This window comes from Pholcus phalangioides, unplaced genomic scaffold, assembly GCF_987345545.1.
Source record: "Pholcus phalangioides strain wild (caught in Gottingen) unplaced genomic scaffold, Ppha-v1.0 ptg000030l_1, whole genome shotgun sequence".
Classification (NCBI taxonomy): domain Eukaryota; kingdom Metazoa; phylum Arthropoda; class Arachnida; order Araneae; family Pholcidae; genus Pholcus; species Pholcus phalangioides.
Genome location: NW_028301620.1, coordinates 7008019 through 7032644, shown reverse-complemented (window position 1 = coordinate 7032644; position 24626 = coordinate 7008019). Strand labels below are relative to the sequence as shown.

At 33.0% G+C, this 24626-nt stretch overlaps 1 protein-coding gene across 1 annotated transcript in view; it reads right to left on the bottom strand.

The window, feature by feature from the left end:
• Nucleotides 1-24626, bottom strand: part of LOC149067513 (pyridoxal-dependent decarboxylase domain-containing protein 1) — a 62087-nt gene that overhangs the window by 17581 nt on the left and 19880 nt on the right. The window contains exons 5-16 of the mRNA XM_089252764.1: nt 18827-18979; nt 16781-16970; nt 14973-15041; nt 13608-13811; nt 13401-13472; nt 12833-12991; nt 9858-9908; nt 5332-5400; nt 4657-4717; nt 3710-3774; nt 3429-3534; nt 1331-1389 (exon numbers count right to left, since the gene is read on the bottom strand). Of these exons, the coding sequence (XP_089108890.1) occupies nt 1331-1389; nt 3429-3534; nt 3710-3774; nt 4657-4717; nt 5332-5400; nt 9858-9908; nt 12833-12991; nt 13401-13472; nt 13608-13811; nt 14973-15041; nt 16781-16970; nt 18827-18979 (1258 nt within the window). The remainder of the gene's footprint in view (nt 1-1330; nt 1390-3428; nt 3535-3709; nt 3775-4656; nt 4718-5331; nt 5401-9857; nt 9909-12832; nt 12992-13400; nt 13473-13607; nt 13812-14972; nt 15042-16780; nt 16971-18826; nt 18980-24626) is intronic.

Sequence of the window (24626 nt, the reverse complement as noted above, 5' to 3'; positions counted from 1 at the left end):
ATACTGGAATGCGAGTTTTGGGCGCATGTGTAATCCTAATGTATTTATGTTGCCAGAATTGTGCTTGTTTCCAGTCTGATGTTGTTATAAGAAGATTTCATATGGAGGAGGTGGATTTGTAATCATGTTGCTACCTGTTGTGTTTTTTCCATTTCGAGTATTTCTGAAAGTTCGAATTGGCTTAATATCGATATTTCTGTCTCAACTGCTTCCTTTCTTATTGTTTAGTTTATTATTTTAACATATCGTGATATTTATTTAGGGCAGGTATGAATTGGAGGGGGGGGGCCTTTTTCCTTTGCTGGAGCAAGTAGAACCAAAGACTGTGCAAATTCCGTACCTACTTGCATTGGCTTAATCAACTATGGTACAAAACTGGAGAAAGGGATAATATAAAGCTCCTGAGTCAACACAAGCTTCATCTATAGACCTGAAAAATGAAAGTTGAGAAATAGAGAAAGAGAACAAAACTTCATAGACATAGTGTCAAAAACCATTTCAGAAGCAAAAGTTGGTGTGACTGTGTTCTCGTCAAATTCATAAATAAAAAGTCAGTAAAAATGTTTATTGGGCCAACTAACCAAAGTTAAGACTCATCAGGAACCAAAATATGGAAGAAGAATATCATTACCACATCTACCTTTCATTGGCAGAACATTGAAAGTAAAAATACTATTAGAAGTGATGGAACTCTTACATTTTTATCACCTTGCAAGTTTGACAAACTACGAAAAAAAATTCATGTTTCCCTTATTTTGCCTCAGTTAATGTTTATGGGGCAGGGTATTATTATATTGCAAGTTTATAAATTAATAAATTTTATTAATTACTAATTACAATTTATCAATAAGAGTGCCTACAAAAGTTTCCATTTCAAGCTTTTATCTCACTGTAATAAAACCTAGGTTTGAGTAGTCTCTTGGCTTTCAGCATAACATAACAGTATAGCTCCTTGTTCAAAATCTCATGTAAAGAAACCATATGCTACAAATGAACATTAAAATATTTTATGTAGGTACTAGACAACCAATTTTCAGTAAAATAGGTATAATTTCACATTACCATGCACTATAGCATGAAAATATTAATTCATTTTCTCAACTATTTTAATTGCAAAAAAGTAATACAACTGTAACACTCATGTATTTAATTTTTTCTTCCCAGCTTAATCTTCACTTTTGGGTATACACTATACCATGTACTTCAAGAGAAAAATAAAAATTACCAAGGTATTTGGACAAATGTAACTCAGCTTAACAATTCAACTTGACATGGGAAACTTAAAAAAAAAAATTTCTAACATATTGAATAATAAACAAAATTAACTTACTAACTGATGTTGCAGACAAGAACAGTAATGGTCAATGTCTTTTTTTGTCGTACTCATCACTGCAAAGTAAATTATAAAAAAATATGAGTCATTTTTTCTTCTAAAAATATATATGCAATGTGTGATAAAGAGGCTTCCAATGCAAAGAAATTAAGTTAATAATTCAAGAAGGTATAGAGAGATTTAAAAAGTCACACAAACAAGTAATCTAATAAGCTTAATGTGGAATAGAACAATGGAGGTGTGCCAGATACTGGTACAAAAAGCATTTTTGTGGATTCAAACACATACAGAATCTTGATTACTGTCTTCCGATTTTTCAATAATAAGAGGCGCAGTTCAAAATTAAGGGCCAAGCAAGTATAAAAAACGAGTGGCAATACCGATTGGGTCGCACATGCTTAGTAGAATTACTTGGTCTGTTGGGAATGTAACGGTCATATTGTTGTCATTTGATTGTTGTCTGCCTTCGCAAGACAGTGTGTTAAAATGAGTGCAGTAATAACAAATCCCACCAGTAGTGAAATTCTATCGGTGATTAGATTTCTAAATGCAAGATCACATAAGGCTGCTCAAATTCACAGTCAATTGTGTGAAACATATGGACCTACCACAATGAGTGAAGGAAAAGTGAGGCAATGGTGTCGTGAGTTTAAGAAAAGGCGTTCAAATGTTCACAATGAGCAGAGGAGTGGCAGACCTAGTGTCCGGACTGACGATTTTGTTGAGCGTGTGAATGCAAAAGTGAAATAAAATCATAGCTTTACAATATAAGCAATCTTTCTCTAGAATTTCCAGAAGTTTCTGGGACATTATTGAGAATCGTGACTGAAACTCTAAGTTATCAGAAACTGTGTGCACGATGGGTACAGAAAATTCTCAGATGCTCACAAAGATCGCAGAATGGCATCTGCACGTGCTTTTCTCGACAACTTTAACCACAATGGAGACAAATTTCTTTTCCATATTGTCACTGGTGATGATATGTGGATTTCATACGTCAATGCTGAGATGAAACAACAATCCATGCAGTGGCATCATTCTGGTTCACCTAAACTGAAAAATTCAAACAAATCCAGTCTCAAAGGAAAATCATGGCAACTGTATTCTGGGTCCAAAAGGGTGTACTTTTCATTGATTTTATGGAACCTGGAACAACCATTACATCACAAGTCTATTGTGAAACACTTTCTGAACTGCACCGTGCTATTCAAAACAGACGACGGGAAATGCTAAGCTCCGAAACTGTTAAAAATTTAGATGGGAGATTTTTTATCATCCCCTCTCTTATAGTCCTGATCTTGTCCCAGTGACTTTCATCTCTTCTGACATCTCAAAAAAAACTGGCTTGCGTCTACACGTTTTGAGGAAAGTGAGGAATTGAAAATCTCAATGCAAAACTGGCTGAAATCCCAGGCAGCAGAATTTTATGCAGAAGGTTTGAAGAAATTTGTTTCACGATATCAAAAGTAGAAATGAATTACCTTTTGGGTTTGATAATACAATTGAATAATCGACGTTAAATCTACACAAAATTCAAAACGAACACGGCTATAAGCGTTTCGGAACTATATGAAGTTCCTTCATCAGTAGCAGAAACAAAGAAGAAAGAAAATATTGAAAAACTCCTTATAGCGGGAGTTACTCGCTGTTGTAGACAAGAGTCAAATTCAAAAATTTTTGACTCTCGTCTACAACAGCGTCAAATTTTCAATTTTTTTTTTTTTCGAATTTGACTCTGGTCTACAACAGCGAGTAACTCCCACTATAAGGAGTTTTTCAATATTTCATTTCTTCTTTGTTTCTGCTACTGATGAAGGAACTTCATATAGTTCTGAAACGAGTATAGCCGTGTTAGTTTTGAATTTTGGGTAGATTTAACGTCGATTATTCAATTGTTATATCAAAAGTGTTTGGAACGCAATGGTGATTATGTAGAAAAATAAAGTAATCATGTAAATTTTTGAAACTATTAATAAATTTGTCATTTTTTCAATTATTTTCATTTCATTACTGATCACTGCTTAATTCTGAATTGCACCTCATAGCTTAATATAGTATTAAACTATGCTGTTAGAAAAATTATTTAATAACATACCGTGAGCAGTTTCCATGAAACAGATTCGTAGACACACTCCATATTCATCAACATCTGCAACATCTGTTTTTATAGATAGGAAGTTCCTTGCAAGGAGCTGAGCTAACTGTGAAGAAAAAAAAGTGTCAAAAATAAAACACATATTGACAACCCTTAAAAGGGTTCAAATTATTTCATCAAAATCCGGTCGAATAAATAAAACTAGAAGCAAAACTCACTATTTAAACTCAGTGGGTTTTTCTTTTGGTGCTAAAAATTAAAAATGTATAGGATTTACTCACCCACGAATTCAAATTATCATAATATGATGGATTTCTTTGTTCAAACTGATTTTGTTTCTCTTTTTCTAAAATGAATAAAAACCTATTTAAAACCAGATCATTGCACAACAAACAAAAGTAAATTATTTGTTACACATCAGATGATTTTACTCACATCAGGTATCAGATGAAGCTAAAACAAAAATTATAAAATTACCACAACATTCAGAAACAATTAAATTCCCGAAATAAAACATGTCAGAAGCACTGAAGGAATAGTTCTTCGGCATCTCACACCAAGGTATCTCGATTTAAATCAGCTTAATTTGAATCATGATTTTTACAAATTTTTATGTGCTAATCTTAGGTTGGTTGCCACAGGTTGGTAACTAAGAGCACACAGGAACTGTTTGCTCAAGGAAAAACTGGAACTAAACCCCAAAACTCAAATTATATATTACAATATATTTAAATGATACATATAATAAAGTTTATTTAATCTGATAATGTATAAGCTTTAGTTATTTTTAGATAATGTAATCACAAGAATTTTTTGCTAGAACCACTATTACTAGGTTAATGTGCTAATCCCTTGGTGGAGGACTTCTTGTGGTAACAATTTGTTTGGCGATCATCTTATTGCCATTTCTGTTGTACCTCTTTGTCAAGAAAGATTCTGACAAGGGCGAATCAGGTATCAAACCACAACATCCTTTGGTACATTATGGGAGAATATCATCAATCTGAGTTACTATACTCCACAACTGTTTCTACCAAAATAATACTCATATGAGAGATTGGAATAGATAAAAGTCAACTTTTCTTCTAAATAAGAGTACAATATTTGAAACATTGTACCACAGAACCAGTTATCAACATTTCTTGTTTTTCTCTCCAAAAAATTTGAAAATTAAAAACCTCATTTGTTATAGTCTTTTGAAACAAACACAATATTGTGCTCAAATTACCTGATTCTTGTGGCTGATAAAACTGAAATACGACAATCGGAAGCGTATCAGCAAAAGGCACCTGTAAATTAGATTAAGAATTTTTAGTTGTCAAACATTATTATTTATCTTAAATGAAGGACCTTTTTCTAGATCTGTAGCTAAAAACATGTAATTCAATATCAGCATCGATAAACAGTAGAAACCTGTTACACCACTGGTACGAGAGAACACAATTTAACCTATATATAATTTCACGGTGTATCAAAATGCAATATAACTGGGTATTTTTTACATTACAACCTGTACTCTGCATACACTTTTCCCAGGGACTCTGCGCCCAGTCTAAGAAAAAAATTATATGAATCAGCAAATGCATCAAATAAATATTTAAAAAAAGAGGCTAAAAGGGGTCCTCTATAGAGATTAATTCCAAACATGCTCTGTGAGTTATAAAGGTTAAGAACCACTACTCTATATATAATTTGGCTACAATCCATTTATTTGAGGAATAAAGTATTGAAAGCTTCAAAGTTTCTAGAATCACCTAGGATTCCAAATGAACAAAGGCCTTCGATGACGCAGTTGGAATTGGATATAATTAAAAAAAAAAAAGTTAATCCAATCAGATAGAATCATGATTCACTCACATCAATTTCTATCAAAAGCAATAAACTTCATCTTGTAGCATATTACCTTGTCATTTTCAATCTGCTTGTCCACCGAAGAAGCACTTTCTACTGACCTTGTGTAGTGATCCCTGCCCTGTACGAAAATAAAGATTTCTTTAAGTAAAACTTATTTGGATAAGCATGGCATATTATTCAATGTACAAAAGGTTGCTCGGAAAATAATGATACTTAATGTAAATACAGAAAAGTAGTTTAACTGCATAAGTGGGCCATTGATGCCATTCGTGTACATCAAAAGTCAAGAAATTCAAAAACTTGATCTAAGAAGAAAATTCCTTCTGAGATATTACTTCCGTTTTCTAGGACAGAAGAAGCATTCTTCCAATTGCCTTGATAAACCTCCTAGCAACATCATTAATTCTGTTACATATTGCCAAACCACACAACACCTTTGACAGACTGTTCAAACAAAGTATAATATTGACAAGTGATGTTCTACTCTGGATCACACAGAGACAGTCACCAATCACTTCTCAAGCAGATACAAGTGGAAAGTTTCAACCATACAGCATGCAGCCTATGCTAGAGTATTTCATTTGTTTAACTGAAAAAACATCTTGAAGACAACATATTCATGACAATTTCGCAATAAAAAATGAGTTTAAATGTGGTTCTGGTAGCCAGCGACAGATTTCTATGACACTGGAGTACAGAAATAAGTATCTAGACCGAATAAATGTTGGAATAGTGGTTGCAATTGTGTAGAAAAATGACGCGCATGAGCTGGTGCATAATTCTCAATAGACGTTTTGTCAAAAAAAAATATTTTGAATATAATAGTCATTGTATTTTCCCTTTCCAAGCACATTTCATACTTAAATTGAATAGCATATTGATTTATCATAACCATATCATTCCTCTCGTGTCAAAAGCGTGAATGTACAAATTTTCACTTTTTGGGGTTTATCAGCTGATTGAATCCCTTATTTTGCTATCTAAGTTTTTCCAGAAACATGAATGTCTAACACACCCCCCCCTTCCTGTTGAAAAACATGTTACAAAACATTTTAGGAAAATGACACTCACAGAGCAACATAGGTAAAGTAAACATTCAAACATCATTCCCATATTTTGTAAATTTTCACATTCATGCCTCTGACATGAGGGGACAACAAAGACATATTTTAATTTTAATCTATTTCAACATTTCAACCTATACAAAAAAGTAACTAAAGAATGTAACTTGACATACTACAGTCAAGCCTCAGTATAATGTCTATTTCTTCAATATAATGTTTGGATTCTAAAATCACTTAAACTGAAGAGCCAAAAAAACTGGTACAGGCATGCGTATGCAAATAAAGAGATATGGAACCAATCAGAGTACGGCACTGCGGTCAGCAACGCCTATATAACACAACAAGTGCCTGGCATAGTTGTTAGATCCGTTACTGCTGCTAGAATGGCAGGTTATGGAGATTTAAGTGAGTTTGGACGTGGTGTTATAGTCGGCGCACGAGAGATGGGGCATAGCATCTCCGAGGTAGCGATGAAATTAGGATTTTCACGTACGACCATTTAGCGAATGTACCGTGAATATCGGGAATCTGGTAAAAAATTAAATCTACGACATCGCTGCAGCCGGAAAAAGATCATGCAAGAATGGGACCAACGACGACTGCCGAGAATCATTAAACGTGACAGACGTGCAACCCTTCCGCAAATTGCTGCAGATTTCAATGCTGGGCCATCAACAAGTGTCAGCGTGCGAACCATTCAACGAAACATCATCGATATGGGCTTTCGGAGCCGAAGGCCCACTCGTGTACCCTTGATGACTGCACGACACAAAGCTTTACGCCTTGCCTGGGACCGACAACACCGACATTGGACTGTTGAGGACTGGAAACACGTTGCCTGGTCTGACAAGTCTCGGTTCCAATTGCTTCGAGCTGATGGACATGTACAGGTATGGAGACAACCTCATGAATCCATGGACCCTACATGTCAACAGAGGACTGTTCAAGCTGGTGGAGGCTCTGTGATGGTATGGGGCGTGTGCAGTTGGCGTGATATGGGACCCCTGATACCTCTAGATACAACTCTGACAGGTACGTAAGCATCCTGTCTGATCACCTGCACCCATTCATGTCCATTGTGCATTCTGACGGACTTGGACAATTTCAGCAGGACAATGCGACACCCCACACGTCCAGAATTGCTACAAGGTGGCTCCAGGAACATTCTTCTGACTTTAGGCACTTCCGCTGGCCACCTAAATCCCCAGACATGAACATTATTGAACATATCTGGGATGCCTTGCAACGTGCTGTTCAGAAGAGATCTCCACCCCCTCTTACTCCTACGGATTTATGGACAGCCCTGCAGGATTCATGGTGTCAATTACCTCCAGCACTACTTCAGACATTAGTCGAGTCCATGCCAAGTCGTGTTGCGGCACTTCTGCGGGCTCGCGGGGCCCTACACGATATTAGGCAAGTGCCAGTTTTTTTGGCTCTTCAGTGTATATTAAGTAATTTTCAAAAGTAACAAGAAGTCTACTTCAGGCACTCTCAATCTTGTGTTTTCAACAATTTTTTGATTTCAATACATAATTTTCCAATGAACACCAAAATTTCAACTCATGGGGGGGCCGAAGTTGTACCCCAAAACCCTTCCCTTGTATATATAGGCCAGTGATCCTTACTCATATAGAGGAAAGATATATTTTCTTTTCAATGTTTTACATCCCACTGCAACTGATATTTATTCATTTATTATTTTTTGGAAATGGTTCTTGCCTAATTTGATGAGAGTGGACAGATGGTGCCTAAATGGCTTTTGGAACAGAAATGCTGTTCTAACTGGATATATGCAAGAAAACTTGCAAACTGAAATTGAAGATGAAATCGATTATGAACTTTATACCTGATTCATATATGCGATTTCATATTAAAATTAAGATTTAATATGCAATAGAGGATTATATATTTGATTTAAAATTTTATATGTAGATTATGATCTCACAGCTGATTTTATGCTTAGATTATGATTTTATATAGGGTGGGCAAACCATTAGTAGAAACAAAAAATTCATAAAAACCGGAAAAATAAACAAAATAAAAGACAGTTTGCAGGGTTAGCATCGTTAGGTCACAGGAACTTTTTTAAGACAGGAAAAAAAAATAACAACCGGCAGGTGATGCTAACATACACAAGTCAAAGAAAATATATGCAAATGACAAACAGTCCAAATTGTTTATTACAGCAGTATGTGTTCCACATGACCACCACCATAGGAGATAACACATTGTGGGCGAGTCACAAATCCAGCAACGGCAGAGTGCAGCAGGTCAACATACAGTTTACAATGGTGAACTGAACTAGTTTTAGATTAGGAGCGGAAGTTCTTTATAACCGTCTCACTTGCACATTTCCGCCAAAAAATCTCTCGTACCAGAATAACCTATCGGCTGTTTCTTAATTATTTTTTTTCCTGTCAAAAAAATTCCAGTGAACTATGCTAACCCTGCAAACCATTTTTTATTTTGGTTATTTTTCTGGTTTTCATTCATTTTTAAAGTTTTTACAGACTTTTTGCCTACCCTGAACTTATGATTACAATGTATCTTTTAATGTAGGTTTTTGTAAATTGCCAGAGGTATCCAGTCTGTGAAAACAATGAGCTGATATTACCATATGGCGATGTGGCCTGGGTATCTTTCGGTTTGATGGCAAACTGAAACATCATTATAGAAAATTTTTTACATTTGCAAATGTCATTTCCAAGATGTTCAAAGAATGAAAAGAAATTGTGTTTTGCAAAGAGAAAGAAAAATTTGATTTATATTTTGTGAGAATCATATTTGCCTGAAACCAGTTTTTTGAAACAATGCAGTTAAAAATTATTATGGATAAACCATGAACATTTTTGAACACCATTTTTATAGTGCTATTGATGGTAGGTGATGATGGTAATGATGAAAACATTTTAAACAGGAAAAAAGAAAAACTGAGTTCCGCTATTTGAAAACGTTAAAGAAGCGTCACTAAGATGGCTAAAAATATTGGTGAACTCATTAAGTCAAAATGTAACAATATAGTCTCCTACTAAAAGAAAAAAGCTCTTGTAGCCGAAAAAGTTAGTCATACATTATTTTTCATAAAATAACAAGACAAGCTTTCAAGACGTTTGTAGAAAATCCAAATGAAAGTACTCTAAACAAATGGGAGATTGTTATTCTTTAAGATTTTCCTACATCTGGCAGAGTTCTTGTAACATTTTAGACACTGACAAATATGTGCTCTTTTACCACCTCTAACAATATAAAAATTAAAGCATTGAAGATGTGATCTTCAATTTATGTAATAGCCTATATGCATAATAAAAGGATGAAAATGAATAATTAGACAAACATTCCCAATGCACTTGTGAGTTTTTTTTTCTTTTTATGCTTATGGTCACACACATGCACAGGTGACTATGAATAATTCACCATCAACATTGTTTTGGAAATAAAAAATTGAAAGAAAAAAAAATGTCACTAAAAATGTAATTTTGATAATGACAAAAAATTTTCATCCACTCACAATGATTCTGAACTCCTTCACTGTTTCAATTTGCCTCAGAAAATAACTAGTCTGAAAAAAAAGAAAAAAAAATTCTGAAACATGGGAAAAGTTAAGTTTTTTGAGTACAAAATAATGATTTAGTGACTTCACTAAAGTACCAGGTTAAAATTTGTGTATAATGAAGCGCTACTAATATGGGCTATAATAATAAGTGCTTCCATCTTCTATAATGATGGAATAGAAGATGGTGTAAGGATAGGACTTACACTTATCAAACATGAAATGACAGTACAAGAAACACTTTTTTTTACACAAAAACTGGAGGAAAGAAACAAAGCATAACAACTGAACAAAAATAATGCATAACAGTACATAGTGCATACAGTATAAACTAGAGTATGAGTTTCCAATCGGTTTTCTGCAGAAACTAAGGATTATAGCAGAGCTTTCTTGGGAGGTCCTACAGTGTTTGGTTCATCCTGCTTAAGATGTCATTAGGATTATACAATGAAAATTTTGCGAGAAGGTGAAAACTTCTCGAATGAAAAAATTTTCAATACAAGAGAAAAAAAATTGGGATTCTATAAATGACTTCTTAAAAGTGAAAATGCCTAAAACAAGGATATCTTAAATGGGATCTACTTACTGTATTATGCACGAACATTTACTTTCACTGAGTTGCCAATTGTCATATTGTTATTTATGCTCTCTGAAGAGCTGATTAGAACAGGACCTACTATTTAGAGCCAAATTTTAATGGTCAGACCAATAGTTCTCAACCTTTTGTGTTCCCACTGACCCCGATCCCATCAAATAAAATGGAGGACATAGATCCCTTCACAAAATAATATTGAACGCAAGAATTACATTGAAAAAATTTGCAAACAATAAGTTGTTTTTCCTCCAAGCTCACGACATCCCCCCCCAACCCCTCTAAGGATCCCAAAGGTTAAACTATTGAAGGGTTTATTAATGCATGCATACTTGCCAACCTCCAAAAGGTAAAAATCCTTTAACTTTCTCATGAAAATCCAGCAATTTGCTCAAAAATTTTGTAAACTTTAAAAAAAATTTATGGACATAATAAGAATTAAAATAAGAAATAATACATAAGGTGACCATATTACCCATATTTTACGAAACACAGCTATATTTTTCATTATAATTTTGGTGTCCGACTATTCTAAAGGAATTTCAGTTTTTCCAACAATGCTTCCATGAGAATTTCTGATATTTACTGGACATTTTCATTATGTTAAAAGTTAGTTTTTTTTTTCGTGAAATTATTCCAATTGACTGAGATTTGTAAAAGTCCTTAATTTCCCACCCATCGACAATTTTCATTAATAATTTAGAATTTTGCCCATAATTCAGATGCCCCGTATTTTACAGAATATAGATCCTGATTTTTTGTAATTTCCACCATGAAATATGGTCAGCGTAGCATTACATAAAGAAAGTATGGTGCTTGAATCATCTACAAGCCCTTTTAACATTAACATGCATATAAAAAACATTTTCAACGTGAATGGACATGTTTGTGTACATTCATATATTTAGATGGCTTTGACCATCTTTCATATAGGCTACCACAACTGGAGTCAAGGAGGGGCTATGTTGCAAGATCTTTTTAATGTAATGGGGACGAGGTTTCTTTCTAAAAAATTTTGTCATTTTTATTCTTTTTAAGTTGATGACAATAGCTGAAACCTGGCAACATAAATTCATTACCTGGAAGCTCTGAGAATGTCATGAAATCCAGTATTCCTGGGCTAAATCCAGAAAGTTGGCAGCTCTGTGCATATATGCATTATATATAATGAATAATGTGAGAAATATTGATGACTCTAAGATTTTCAGAAGGAAATTAAAATTTTAACTGGATTAAAGATATTTGACTAAATTATAATATAATAAGAATTGTTTCCATGACATGAGATAGACAAATGCATCACCCCCTGATGTGACAAAATATAATAATACAAATACAATGCCACAACAGGCAAAATGCCCAACGAGGTGGCTGAGGAAGAAGGTGTGCCCATAATAAATATGGATGACATATATTTCAAAAATACAGCAACTGTATAACAAATGCAATTACAAACAATATATATACATGATGAAATATTGTACAATGCCCAAAAGAATACTTATGGTTGTCTTATTCTAAGTATGGATAACTTCTCAATTTACCCCAACATGCTCATCATATTTCTTTTTAAACGTGTCAATTGTGTTACAATTTACTACCTCTAAGGGTAAGCCATTCCATTTATTAATAACCCTATTAGAGAAAATTTCCCAGCGACACCATAACCTCACATTGTCACTTACCAATCGATACTGGTGTCTTCTTGTAAAAGCAGTTGGTTGACAGTGTACTAATAATTCATGGTCCATCCTATCCATCCCGTTAAAAATTTTGAACACTTGGATCATATCTCCTTGACACCTGCAATCATCCAATGTAAACATTCAAAAAATGAAGTCTCTCTCTTCATAACTCAAGCCCTGTGTGCCAATAAGGACAAGTGTAGTTCTTCTCTGCACCCCTTCAACCAAGTCTATGTCCCTCTATGTGTGTGGGTATGGTCTCCAAAACCTTATATTTTATAATATAATGTAATGTACATGTGTCGAGTTGTACACTTTGCACACAGAAAAACACTTTGTACAGGAAAGGGAAAACATGCGATGAGGATGTACACTGTGGTACGATGACGCCATCTAACGAGTGAAAAATGAATTGTGAGCATTTACTGAGGGTGTCTGCACACCACAAAACTATTGAGCATGTTCACAGAACGAATTATACACAACTGAAGTTATATTGTACTTTTAAACATAGTGAATTTTTTTTCCATTTGTAAAACTGGAATGCTCAATCAATTGGAGTTTGTGCAGTTATTTAAAAAATAAATTAATTGTCATTACCTCCAATAGAGTTAGAGTAATGAGAAAACAAAAAGGAACAGATATGTTAAACTCACCAAATCTAAACAATGTCTTATCCTTTGACAAATATTTTCATAACCTAAAGCTTGAAACGTAACCCAAACAGGAAGAACATAATCAAGCAATAATTGCGAGGCAAGTCCTAAAGCTGTTGTGCGCACATTAGCTGGCGGTGCTGCTAATCTGTAGAGAGTCTAAAAATGTTAAAGAATTCAAACATACTAATTACCTTACTCATATAAAATAAAAAGAAACTTGAAAAAAAAAATGCATACCCTTTCATAAAAATTATTTTTCATGTATAACACTGAAAAACCAAACCCGTGAAAAAGAAAGTCAAACATTGACCAATTTTTTTGATAAAAGAAAAAAAAATGAAATTTCAATACGTCACAAAGTATATAACTAAAAAGTAATTAATTAAAACTAAAGGAAATAGAAATTTGCAGATGTGTTATTACATAAGAAACAAAAATTTAAAAAATTTCATACATTTAAATTTTTTACTGCTCTAGCAAGATAGAAGCAAAAATGTAATTTTTTTTCCTCTCTTTGAACAGTTTTAAATAAAACATAACATAAAATACAGCTTTCAAAGGATACAACAAACGACAAATTTGGAACTCCAACCCATTTCCCTAGCCACAAAGTCATGCTGTCCACAATATCAAAGTTCTACAGTGGAGAAAATAAAGTAATGTACCTAAGTATTTGTTTATTGATTTGGACAGATATATCAATTAAAGGAAACCATTAATTCTTCAGAAAAACTATCAGATTTTGCAATTTCTCTAAAGCATAATTTCTCACAGAATCTGGTGGCTCTAAGCACAAAGATGCCAGTGCATGTCCATCTACATGTAGCCATATGTTGTGAGCACTGCATAGCTCTTTCAATCTTTGAAAATCATCTACTTGACCAAGTAGTGAGCTGCCAGCACAAGCAATAATTAGAAGAGGCGTTTTTGCAGCAGCTACATCAGCAAGGATCAACTTTTCTAAAGCATGCAGATCCTGGAAAGGAATAATACAATAGTTATTTGTTTGAATAAACCTAATTTGGGCAACAAACATTATTAAAATTTCAAGAAAACAGATATTTTCTGGATAATATGCTGAGGAGAACTCAGAAATAAAAGTCATCTGGTCTCCGCAGGGACTTGAACCCAGGTCCTCTCACAAACTAGGCAAGCACTGCAAGAAGGCCTGAGTTTGAGTCCAAGCAGAGACAAGATTAATTTTTTTTTTTTTTTCTGAGTTCCTGTTAGCTAAATATCCAGAAAATATTTGTTTCCTTGACATTTGGGCTGAGAAAACGCTGTCTATCTCTCTCAATATCAAGAACTTCCAAAATCTAAAAAAAAAAGATAAAATGATAGGTTTTCAACTTCACTTTAAAGCAATGTGTTCTTCAACCTTTTTATATCTGTGTACCGGTAAAAATAGTTGAACAATTTCACAAACGACTTGAAATGGGATAAATAATTTGCAGACAGATTAGTAAATAAAATACCAGTTTTATTTTCCCTAATTTAAAATTAAGTAGCAACTATGTGAATAACGCAAAATGTTTCATAGACCGGCAGTTGAAGACCACTGTTCTAAAATCATTTGATCATTTTTTGTCGCACCACTGTCATTTTCTGCACACGAGGGCTAATTAAACCGGGACCTACAATTTATTGCTGATTCCAAACGGCAGGCTTGTTTTTTTTTTATACTCGTTGAAGGCTCTAAAATCATTCCAACATTTATAATAGATTGAATGTTTGTTACATAAATGTGATAGTTTCAATAATTCATCACAGTTCCCTTCTATGAAAAAGAAAATATTGGTGAGAGCGCAAAAATGTTTAGGCCTATTCCTGCTTATTAAGAAGTTCACTCGGCAATCAGACTTTTGACACTAAAGAAAATAATTCAATCAAATGATCAACTCAATATCAAATAAATATCATGGAAACTGTGCTTTGGAGCCTTTTTTTGGACATCGTGAAGGTTTTTCATTGGAACAGAATCCCTTTTCATTGACATCTTAGAAATCAAATACACAAGAAGAATCCTGCGGTTTCAATAATCAAGCGTAAGACAAAGAGTATGGAAAATCACATTATTTTTAATTATTTAACCGACAAAATATTATACTTTTTGATGAAAAACTGTTTATAATTATACCATCTTGCATGGTGCTCCCTCACGGCTGTTGCCTGGAACTGATGTAATACTTGAAAGAGGCAAACCCAACTGAAAAATAAATTTTTGATGATACTATAAAACTCTAAATTTTTGATATAAAGAGATGTATTATTATTTTATTTAGCCAGCAAAAAAAAAAAAGTAAATTAGTTCATGTATTTATATGATTATTTAATAGTTAAATTCATAGATATTTTCTATCTGTCATCTTATTTAGAGAGAATAGATGAAAAAATAGATTTAAAAATTTGTATTCATCTAAAAATACTGTTTGGAATTAACATTATTACGATTCTAATATCCCTTGTAAAATGTGTGGTAAACGTGGTAAGTGCCAAAAGCGAAAATGTTGGGAAATCGCAAAAAACTTTTTTCACACACAACAATATGTTCACACTAGCGATCTATTTGCCCTCTCTTTTGAACTACTTAGAAGATTACCAGGCACTTTTCACATTTGCCACATTATAAAGCATTGCTCATTTGATACTTTAATGGGAACAACCATGTTTGAAATTTTTTGGCACTTACATTGTTTACCCCTTTGTCTTCAAATATATTTCAGGGTTCCTACAACTTCTAACTGGAAGATTTCCCTAACAATGAAATAAAATAGCCGAATATTTTCTGAAACATCAAAATTGATATTACCCCTACCATAACAAGTGTGTTATACAAATAACAGCAATATAAAAAATATAAATATAATATATACAAATATAAGCAATAACAGAATATCAAGATTTCCCTTTAAAAAGAGACAGAGAATCTTTTTTTGTCCAAAAAAATTAACGATAGTGCTCTCAAACACAGAACTGTTTAATTTTGTTATTTCTTTCATTATGCATTTTTTTAATTTTGCTTTTTATTATGTGTTCTTCCATATTGGCCAGCATGCTGAGAAATGTGAATTACAGATTATGGACAGTTCTTAAACATTTAAAATAATCAAGAATTGATAGAATTGGCTGCTCTGAATTTTATTTCGCCGCATCTTAAGGTTCTTCAGATAGTTTAAGCTTCATGCTTGTTTTTGCTATCACAATCTCAATCAATCATAAATGTCAGATATACTAAACATATGCATATTCGTTCTCAGAGCTAATACCATAACTTTTAAATTAGCAGTGCTTGAAAAATTTGAGTTAAATATATTTGGAGCTACAGAGTATTTTTTATTCTTTGCTCACAAGTGCAGGATTGAATGAATTGAGCTGCAAAAAAAATTGACTTGTAGGCCCAGACAATGATTTCTGTCTTCCATATAGAATAAATATATTAATAATTATCAATTATAATCCATCCATTATAATGGATGATGCTAGAAAGCAACTATTAACTACAGCTACACAGGCATTCAGTAGGAAAGGAACATAAGGAAAAACTAATAAAGAATGTAATAAAGAGTGAATTAAAAAAAAGTGTTAAAAATATAGTAGTAAGAAAAAATAGAGAGAGAGAACAAAAATATGGCATGTCACTCAGGAGAAAAGACTTGATAGACCTGGACAGAAAATTAATATAGCATCTCGCAATCTCTGGAGCAAAATTCCAATGCTTAAAAATTTCCCTGATTTTCAATGTCTGATCCTTGACTTTTCTTGACAACAAAGTTTTCCCTGATTTTCCAGGTATTAGGAACCTTGTATCAATATTTTCAATACATAAAAACATCTAAAATGGTGAGGAAAATTTTATTATTTTGAGCAAAACAATCAAATCACAAGTCATTGCTCTGCTCCCTACAGCACTGTTTTCAGCTCACAAAATCACAAAGAAAAACTTACTTCGGTACAAATATACAGTTCAAGACCAGGCCTGCAAAGTCCATTGTAATAAATAACTGGAGGGCGGGTATACAGCGCTTCATAACCATCAGATGCATACTTGGGATATCTGGTGTGCAGCACCAGGCGAGCAACTTTAACCAACCCTTCTCTAACATCTCGGTGGAAAAAAGAAGAAGAATCAAAGAACCTATTGGCAAGAGTAAATATAAATCAAGTACCACCAACACAAATCTTTCTTCTTCTTTTTTTTTTTATGCACAATAAAATGTTAAATAAAAGCTTGCCTTAAACATTTTGAATGATATTTAACTTGCACACAAATTTGTCTCTTTGAAGCAAATTATTAAAAAAAAAAACCAGCAAAAACAAAGTAAATATGGGAATACCTCAGCTAATGAACATCTCAGCACACAAAGAAATGTTTTGGGTAAGATTTTTTTAACGATGTTTGTATCTCAGCTAATGAAAATTTTGTACATGTGTATTCATTCCCTAACAAAACAGCCAAATTGTGAGCTAAATTTTTGTACAAATCATCAGAAATGCAGCTACTTAAGCCAAATTAAATTACATCCTAATTGGAATCACTTTCCAGATATGCCTCTATTTCTCTTTTGGAAAGCATTAAGCCATTTCATGTAAAATAAATGCTTAAGCTAAGAAAAAACATTTAAAAGGGAAGCTTATACTTGAATGTTCAGAGCAGGCATTCTTTCAGTGCAAAGACACTCATAGGATCAAATTCAATGGTCTGGGCACTGGGCATTATAGGAGCTTATCTATCTGCATATATGAGATAGAGAAATGAGCTGACCATATCACACAGACACCTATGAACCTGACTAGTTTGTGCACCATAGTACATACTTCCCAACTGCCACAGATTTCTACCATAAAATATGAAACTACAGCAAATCGTAAAAAAACTATGGAAGTCTGGTTTTTTTTTTTTTTGGAAACTTCTTTTGTTCAAGACTTTCTTTGAATTTCATTACCCTATCGAGTACAAAATGACACATCTCCAAAAAATAAATATCAAGCCAAGAATATAAAATTAATACCAAACCAAAAATTCACATAAAAGGTGTGGTTTATACTAAAATAACATATTGCAGCCTAGACATTTTTTTGATAAATAAAAGAAAGTTGAAATTTCACTCACAGATAGTGCTGTAAAATAAAAAACTCAATATTTATATATATAAAATTGATTTTCTGTGTGTCTGTCAGTATGTGCGTTCTTTATACAAATGTACAATTTCATACCAATGTTTGCCAAGTTTTTTGTGTGTACTAAACAGGCCACAAATTGAGCGATAGGCTACTTTAAAAGTTGCAGAGTTTGGAAAATGTCCAATAGGGTAAAAAAAAACTGTCAAGCAACAATGACTTTTTGAATGCCTACTCTGGTCACCTAGGTTTCCCAAACAATGTTTTTTCCCTTTTTAATGCTCACAGTATATAAAGAAAATGTGGGCAGTCCCAGTATTACTGCTAGTTTGATAAAGAATGTCAAATTCACATTTTTTCTAAAGTTGAAGAAAAACTGATTTGAATTTTTAAAAAGTCACAAAAAAAATTGAGGGGGAACTGCCCGCAAAGAATTTTTTTCAAAAAAAATTGAGGGGGGGAACTGCACCCAAAAAATATTTTCAAAAAAAAAATTGGGGGGACCCCCTCCCTTCCAGGTGATGAACATTGAACCTACAGAGAGACTTGGTCTTGGTTCCAAGGTTGGCATGTATGCATAGTGTATAATAAAAGATCTTAGTCTCTCTTCTTCTTTATTCTATCATGAAGTTGTTTATCTCTGCTTTTGGTCAGTTTTCAACTTTTTTACAAAGCTTCTTAGTGTTTTATAAAAGTTATCTTTAAATTCTGGACATTTACCTGGAACAAATCACTGTTTTGTCTAGAAACCAGTGGAAAATTACATTTCAGATTATGAATGTGATTCTGGAATGAATTATCTTTGTTAGCTGAGGTACCGCTGTACTTTATGGCTTTAAGTGTTCATGTTTTCAAGAGGAAACTTATACAAACCTGAACATATGACTAATCCATACTGTGGTTTCTGATAAAATTTGCAGTGCAATTTTACGAGCAAGCTTCATCTCATTGATTCCAATAAAACCAGCTAAAGAATGGGAAACCAGAGAGATCTTTTGAAGATTTTCCAAGGTAGGAACGAATCGCCTGCAGATATCCATCAATACTTATATATAGACAACTATTTTTTAATGATTCATTTTTTAAATATCTAATATCATCAAAAAGGTTAACATTAATTCCAATAACTTTATAATCATTTGTGAATATTGTTACCTCAGGAAATACATTTGTAACGGTACTATACCATAAATTTGTAAAATCAACTAGATTTTTTTTCAAAAGCACTAAATTTTACAAAAGGTTTCATAAATATATATTCACTGTGCTTCATGACTTCATGTAAGAATTTTGAGCATTAACAGAACATCAAAAAATGAATTATTTTCATATAAGAGAGCATGACCAGAAATTATATACAATAGGACCCCGATTATCAGAACCTCAATTAACCCCTGTTTCTTGTTATTAAGACATTTTTCATAAATTGATGTTAACACATTATTGACCAGTCAAAGTTAACTTTTGTGCTATATATTCTTGACCAGCCAACAATGTGTTAACACTAGAAAGATGGATGTGGTAGAATAAACTGAAAGCTTACAAATTTCCAGACTTTTCTGAATTATCGTGTTTCAGGGTTGTTTCGTTTAAACCACGGTTTTAACCAAGTGGTTTTTTTAGAAAATAAAATAAAAGTGGCCTAAAAAATATCATATTGGTTCATTATTAGCCAAAATGTTTCATTTTTACCACATTTTATATCCTTGGGGTACATTCTGATAGTATATCTTTAAATGACATAAGATTTTATAAGTGGTTTTTTGTCAAAAAGTCTCATAAAAGTGGCCAGAATATATTTTTTTCATATGAAGTATCTTAGTTATTTAAAGTTATATACAAAAGCCAAAATTTCTCATTCTTACAACATTTTCTAACCTTTGGTTACATTCTGATACTCTATATCTTTAGCAAATTCATGAATAAGGATTGCATCACACATTGTAGTGGTGTATGTAAAAATGTAGTGGTGTATTATCTCACAGGCTTCTTTTTCTCTTCACAAAGAAGCAGCAACAGTAGTGACACCATCATGCTAGGGGCACAGATGGTCCTATAATCCAATAAAGACACCAGCTGTCCTTAAAGGACAAAGGCTAGTGTACTAGTAGGTTACCTCAAACATTTTCTTTCCCATAAGAAGTAGCACATCTTCTACTGTATATCTCCCAGTCTTAATATTTAATAGTTGTTTTTTTTTTATACTTTCACTGTTAAGTCCAGTTAATCAAGGTTCTACTGTATAGTAGTAACAGATTTATGAAAAATAATCAGCTATATACAGGGTGATTATAATTTAAGTTTTGATTCCAAAACTATACAATAAGTACTGGTCAGAATGACTTGAAAATTTGCATGGATACTCCGAAGCAATGGAAGTTTCTCTCGCAAAAGATAAAAGTGCAAAATGTGCAAGTAGATGATGCTGTACTTGGCCAGCAGTACAATCTATTTTGTGCAACCACATCATTTTGGCACTTCCACAGCATGAGTGTGTGGATAGAACTTCTATCAAGATGCACATCGCAAGCAGCTGCTGAAGACCCATTTTGACAATAATAGATGCAACTTAACCCTTGCAACTTCTGGCTGTGGAGGAGGGGGGGGGGGTACTTCAAAATGTTATAAACAATGGTGAGATTGCAAACTTTGGTGAATTGCAATCTCCAGCACATCCCCTATATGTTAGAAGTTCCTCAGGAATATTAACGTGGGGCGCATTTGGTTTAATAAAGCTGAATTGCAAGCACATCCACATCATGACCATGGCATACTCTAATCTGAATTACCTTTTGGGTTTGATAATACAATTGAATAATCGACGTTTGGATGTACCCAAAATTCCAAAACGAACACAGCTATACGCGTTTCGGAACTATATGAAGTTCCTTCATCAGTAGCAGAAACAAAGAAAGAAAGAAAAATATTGAAAAACTCCTTATAGCGAGAGCATGGTTCATACTCTTTGAATGTAAAAAATTCAAGGACTATTCAAGCACTTTTCCAGGAAAAATTTTAAAATTCAAAGACATTCATATCACAGTTGTTAAAAACTGTGATTTTTTTACAAAAATGAAATTACTTGGATTTTTTAATTTATATTCAACATTCACTCATTTTTAATTTTGAAATGCTTATTTTTTAAAGATATATAATTTTTTAAAACAATTATAGTTCTCTTTCAACTTGTAGACAATGTCAAGTTCTAAAGGTTTGTAGTTTAGTATGCAAATGACATTTAAGCAGAAATCATTCTATGTTTGAAACAGTATTGAACTTTGCCTTCGATAAAAAAAATTAGAAAGCATGTAATCATATATCTACAGCAGCAGTTCTCAACCGGTGCTCCGCAGAGTCCTTGAAGCTCTGTGTGCACTTCCCAGGGGCACCGCTGCCACTCGAGGATAATAAAATAAATCAATAAATTTGATAAACAAACAAACAAAAAAAGAGGCCTAAAGGGTACCACCATATAAATAATATACTAAAAAGGGCTCCTCGAGTAAAACAGGGCTCTACTATAGACATTGTACACTGAAAAGGACTCCGCGAGTCAGAAAAGGTTGAAAACCGCTGATCTGGAGTAACTATATGAACTGTACTTCTTGGAGCATTCCCATATTTTCATGTAATTTTGGTCATCCAACTTTTTCATGAAAATGTCCCATTATTTTCCATATATTTTCAACAAAGTCTATTGAAATTTTTATTCCTTACTGAAATTAAGTACTAAAATTATTTCCCCACTCCTATGAATTATATTATGATAATTATGATTTTTAAATATTGTCATGTTAATGTTTTTTCCCATATAGATATACTGCTTCAATTCAATGGTGCTTTATTTTCTGCCTTTTCTTTTGGCAATTTTAGCAGTAATTGGCAAGTTTGCTTACCTTTATTATCATTTTTGGTGACAATTGATGATTTTCCCGTATTTTTATCGAGGAAATACAGTCAGCTCACATATATGCAACTGACATTCATTAATTCAATAGTTTAAAATATTTTGAAGCAATATCTGAAGCACAGTGACTGAAGCTGCCCGACTTTAAGCAACATCATTTTGAGCATAGAAATACCTCAGTACTGTACACGTGACCATATGTACTGTTTTGAAAACACATAATTATTGTGCCATTGTTGCCCCAGTGGAATATGGTTTAGAGGGGAACAAAAATAGAATGAAGAAATGCACACAAAAATTTCTTTCAAGCACTTATAAGCACTCGAGAATCATTTATATTTTTTTCAAGGACTGTAATGATTTTTCAAAGACTTTTAAAGACTTGAAAATGAATTTTTTTTTTTTTAAGGACTTTCAAGGATTTTCAAGAACTGTACGAACCCTGGGGAGTTACTCCGCTATAAGAAGTTTAGTTTAGTTTAGTTTTTCAATATTTTTCTTTCTTCCTTGTTTCTGCTACTGATGAAGGAACTTCATATAGTTCCGGGACGCGTATAGCCGTGTTCGTTTTGGAATTTTGGGTACATCCAAACCTCGATTATTCAATTGTATACTCTGATCTGTTGTTGAACAAGAATTTTTGTGCTTTCAACCTCATAGCCAGAACACGGTGGACAACATATTTAACATTTCTTAAGTTCTAGTTATTTGATCAATTACTTTATTTTTTGTGATGTTTCCATGAATTATGAAATTGTGCAATGCTATAATTAAGTTATCATTTTGCCATGACTGGCTATCGTTTCCATTCTGCGAGCAAATTTCCCACATGTTGGATTATGTTATTAATTTTACATTTTTAAGTATTTTTTCCGCTTTACCAAATAAAATTGCATTTCTTCAGGAATATTCATGTCAATTTTCAAGTCATTCTCACAATCATTCTTTTTTTACAGTGTTTTGAAATCAGAACCTTAGTTATAATCACCCTGTATATCTTAAATCATTGCTAATTAATCTGCATTATTTATGCTTCATTAAATATACATTATATTCACCTAATTTTCATTAGTTTCTGCAAAATAGCTTCCTAATTAATAATTAAGTACACTAAAAGTAACTGGAGAAAAAACCTTTATATATATTATATGATTAAAAATAACATTAAAAGAATTTTCAAAAACACAGTAATCCATTGAGTTAAGCAAAAAATAATTAAATTGCAAAAGTTGGTTTTTGTTAAAATGTAAGAAATATTTATTGGTTAATTAATATAGAAATAGTGTTAATTACATTAATAAACATTTTATCTTAATTAATTATTAGAAGTTTGAATGATTTTTCAGAAATTTTATTGTTTTTAATGTTAATACAATTTAAAACAAAAACCAGTTTAAACCAAAAAAACCCAGTTTTTTGGTTTTTTCAAAAAAAACATTTTTTTTACCAACCCTGTCATGTTTTCATTGTACACTGAAGCTTTTTATTATCTCTCTTCTCAACGAAGATACATACGGATATACCTAAAAAGGAGGAGGGGGGTCACACTGACCCTCCCATATATTTTAGAACACACATTCACTATAGAGTACTACCACATTGTCACAATTTATTTTGCAAGGCCAAAATTCTTCTAATAGTCCCTTTGTGCATCCAATACGGTATAGTCTCAGTAAGACATTTTTTACCTTCATCCTTATCTGCAGATGTCAGGCAGTGGGTATCTCAGCTTTTTTTTTGTCAAGTATTTTTGTCATTTTGTCCGATAACTTTTTGTTCTGAAAAGTAGAAATATCCACGTGCTTGTGATTACTGTAGAAATGACAAAAAGACACAGATTCACAAAAGAAGAAATTTCTCAGAAGTTGGCAAAGACTGTATGAAACAAACCCAGATGAAGTGGTGCAAATGATGAGAATTCAGAGGCAATTGAAAATTACCCCATGCAGAACATTTGTGATGTATTGATAATGAATGTGCGAATCAGTGAAATTATAGGTACCTCCAACAATGTCTCAGCTGATGCAAAATGAAATGCTACTAGAAGCAATAAACACAAACCATACAGAAGCCATCAATGAAAACAACCTTGTCCAACACCAAACGTCAACTGATTTCCATAAATACCCGAGATTTCAGTAATATCCTGTATATAGAAGCTACAGAAACTTTGCAGATTGAGGTGTATGAAATGCAATGGGATCTATCTCGTCAACAGGATGTCTAATATTCCAAAATATTTTACGAGAAACCCATTGCTTACAGATATTAATTCCATATCACTGGAATTATGTGAATATTCTCAAATCTAAATCGACAAACTTGGCTGGAACCCATCGGAAAGAACATCATCAGGTTCTTCCAGCTGCGGAAAAAATAAATCAAGATCAAACTCGTTGATCCTATTCAAAATTTAGAGGGGATGTAACACTGAAATCAGGAATATAGAAAATACAAATCCCCAGTCTCGAGTTTCCTCCACACTGACACACATCAAGAGATCGTTTGCACAGAATGCTTTAAAAAATAAATAAAAATATATTAATAGATCAATGGTTTCACTCACTTATTCTTGGTGTTATAACTTCATTCTGTCATAAAAAACTCATGATATGTTTTAAAGTATTAAAATGTTAAAAGCTATGGAGGTCACACAGACCCCTCCCTTTCTGTCTTTCTAGTATAGTCCCCTAACCAGTTTTTCTAGTGTTAAATGCACTAGTTGATTAGATGCAGTAAAACAAAATTTGAAACACCTTAGCATTG